Here is a 3,303-nt window from a genome sequence, read left to right as displayed (position 1 = left end):
ACACAGCTAAAAAAAACCTATGGGACATTGCGACATTGAACGAAATGATCTGCGTCAATGACAGTCACTGTTTATCTCGGCAATGGGGATGATGCCAGATAGAAGGAGTATTTCTGGCAAACAACGCTTCTGACGGTGGACGAATCTTTTTATTCACGTTGGTTTCGTGTTGATGCATACATACAAATAGGGAGCTTAGGCACGCGCGTTTTTGAGACGCGGACGGCAACCGGAAGAGAATATTTCGCGTGCAAGGGCAGTGTTGTCTCCCAGATTTTTATGCTAATCATCTTTAATGGAGAAAAGAAGATACTTCGCAATGTAAATGTGGTTGTGTGAAGACAAGTGAAAAGGGAAAACAGCTCACTTCCGGATTGCCGTCCGCGTCTCAAGAACGCGCGTGCTTAAGCTCTCTATTATCAAATTATGACGGGTCGTTTATTGAACAAGTGAGTTAGAATTAATGAAGGGGGTAGTTTCTAAAGTAACTGTGGTGCTGCTTCGGTGGAGAAGTTGTATACAAAACTTTGATTTTATCAACGGAGTTGATAATGTAAATTGGCCACCGTTAGAATCTCTGTACGGTGGCCAATTTACATTATCAACTCCGTTGATAAAACCAAATTTTAGTTAGAATTAATGTTGCTCAAAACTTGCACGGCTAAAACAAAACCTGCATTTATTTGCGGCACAGGTTTATAGAATGAGACATGCTGCCTCGTTTTTCTTCTTCTCTGCACGCGGGTCTTTTGATTTAATTATATATGACTTGCCAACGGTGAGGGTTTTGAAATCAGCCAGTAAATGATCAGCACAGGCAAGAAAACTAGGGAGTCTCAAGAAGTGAAACTAGGCTCTCTCAAGGGAAAGGCGTGCTGCTCATTTAGTGACTTCAAAGCCTTCCCGGCCTTGGGGATACTTCTTCGTTGATTTGATTTTTATAGCCTAGAACTATTAGATGCAATTCTCGAATTGACAAGGGTCGTGAAATTGATTCACGAATAGTACGGGCGTTCGATTCAGTATTTATTGATGTTAACAATTTCTCGACTCGAACGGATCGTCACACGGCATTTTCGGGTCTTATCATTTGGTGAGCATCGGACATTGTAGTAATTAATTAAGTCAAAGCTAAGTACTCTCACCACTTGGTCAACTCTGCTACCCAAAAATCAAATCTCTATTTTTTATCCTTTCATAATATAAACGAAAAGATTACTCGATTCTGATTGGCTGAGAGCAGTGGGGTTCAAGTGTAACACAGAGTTGTAACACAGTGCAAAAAGAGTGATAGCAGTACAAATTACACATCGAGATTATGGATTATGATTGGCTAATAATAGGGTTTGGTCAGAACCAATCAAATATTTTGTTTTCAAATCAAGCGCGTGCCCTGGATGGCGCATTTTTTGGAGCAATTTTCCCTTGATTGCGTGATACGCGTGAGCTTCTTTGTTTAACCCTCTTGAATTTTTTCATGTATATTATCAATAAGTAATCACATGATTTTTTCATGCAATTTGGAATAAATAAGCACTTGTAAATTTAAAATAATGAATTTTTTGGTCTTTAAAAAAAATTACTCGTGCAGATTTATTCCAAATTGCGCTCGAAATCATGTGATTACCCATACAAAAATTAAACAACATTTTTATTGATTTACAGTGATGTCGTTCCTGGTACACGATGGAGCCACTTGGCAGTGACCTGGAATCGTGCACACAAGAGACTGAGAATGTTTACCAACGGAGAAATGAAACTAGAAAGCACTGCGCCTTCGAATAGGAATACCGACTTTATGAATTCCAGCCACCCAGTTTACGATATTGGTTTGAAGAGGGACACCGGCGCAGTGGCTCATGCGTTCTTCAGTGATTTGATGGTCTTTGACAGGGAGTTGCCGTTTTCACCCACTCAAAGCGGGATTAATGAAATAAAAGATGGGATTTTTGGGAAACATCCACTAAAAGATTATGTCTAACATTTCACTATTATGGTGAGACTGAATGTACTTACATCATATTTTGCTTCACCTATAAAAAGAGGCAAGTTTTACAATCGAGTTCGTCCAAAGTATATTAAGAGGAAGAAACATAAACTATAATAATAATTATGATAATAATAATAATAATAATAATAATAATAATAATAATAATAATAATTCGAATAAAACTGTTTAAAAATATATCTATAAGTATATAAAACAATCACAAATCTAAAAAAAACTATTCCCAGTAATAATAAAAATGTATATATAAGTTATAGAACCTAGATTTTCGCAAGGCATCTATCTAATTCAAAGTCCGCTTCTTGAACATTGCTTCTAATTGTTCTTTTAGCTGTTCTTGACCCTCTAAGACAGAGTAGAGCCGACCTAAGGATGGCAAAGGAGACTTTAGAACGTATCCAAGAGACGGTGGTGGCATAGTTCATAATAATAATAATAATAACAATAATAATAATAATCACTTTATTTAAGGGTGCGTTCGATTGACCCTATCCCGGAATAAGAATACGTGGAGTGATGATTTAAAACACCATGTGTGGCGTTTTGCAGCAACAAGGATAATAAAGCTATGTTTAAAATAGCATTTTAGCATATGTTTGACAGTATTAATGTGAATTTCCGCAAAAACGAAGGATTTCTAACTTCTATTCCATGTATTCCTATTCCGGAATACGGTCAATCAAGCGCGCCCTAAGTCTCAAGGTTCTTTAGCCGAGCACAAGTGCTCTACTAATTGGGGAGACTACCGTAATGAACTGAAATCAGAACAAATCAAATCAAATCATGTTGGTTTTTTGAGGAGAGGGGAAACCGGAGCACCCGGGAAAGAAAACCTCTGGGTAGAGAAACAACAAACTCAGCCCACATATGGCACCGAATCCGGGAATCGATCCTGGGAAACTTAATGCACCTTAAGTAAAAAAATTATAACGGCTATATGATAAATTCAAGTGTTGATTAATATTTAATAAAAGTTACGTGGGTACATCATTGTTTGATTTCTACAAGCACTTGTTCCCAGTGCTTTCTGGGGTTGGGATTAGCTCGTTATTGATAGTCGACTTTATAAGAACACATAGGAAAAACAAACAATCGCAAAAAATAGAAGAAGCTCAGAACTGGCCTTGTTTGTAAAGGAAAGGAACTTTATTTAAGTGTCTAGTCGTTCTAGCGCTGGACTGAGCACTACTAATTGGAGACACTGTAAACTGTGGACGATAGTTTCTATAGAAAACTCTGCCGGCCAGCCGTGTTTTCATTCACTGAAGTTTGATTAACTGATCCCGCATCAACGC

General features: G+C 37.7%; 1 protein-coding gene across 1 annotated transcript in view; it reads left to right on the top strand.

Annotated features, from left to right (window-relative positions):
• The window catches only part of LOC138015579 (uncharacterized), a 12,670-nt gene extending 9,685 nt beyond the window's left edge, over positions 1-2,985 (top strand). The window contains exon 5 of the mRNA XM_068862658.1: positions 1,666-2,985. Coding sequence (XP_068718759.1) covers positions 1,666-1,981 — 316 coding nt within the window. The 3' untranslated portion in view covers positions 1,982-2,985. The remainder of the gene's footprint in view (positions 1-1,665) is intronic.
• Positions 2,986-3,303: the final 318 nt, after the last annotated feature.

This window comes from Montipora capricornis, chromosome 9 (assembly GCF_036669925.1).
Source record: "Montipora capricornis isolate CH-2021 chromosome 9, ASM3666992v2, whole genome shotgun sequence".
Classification (NCBI taxonomy): Eukaryota; Metazoa; Cnidaria; class Anthozoa; order Scleractinia; family Acroporidae; genus Montipora; species Montipora capricornis.
Note: the sequence above shows the minus strand (reverse complement) of the source record. Positions and strands in the feature narration are given on the sequence as shown.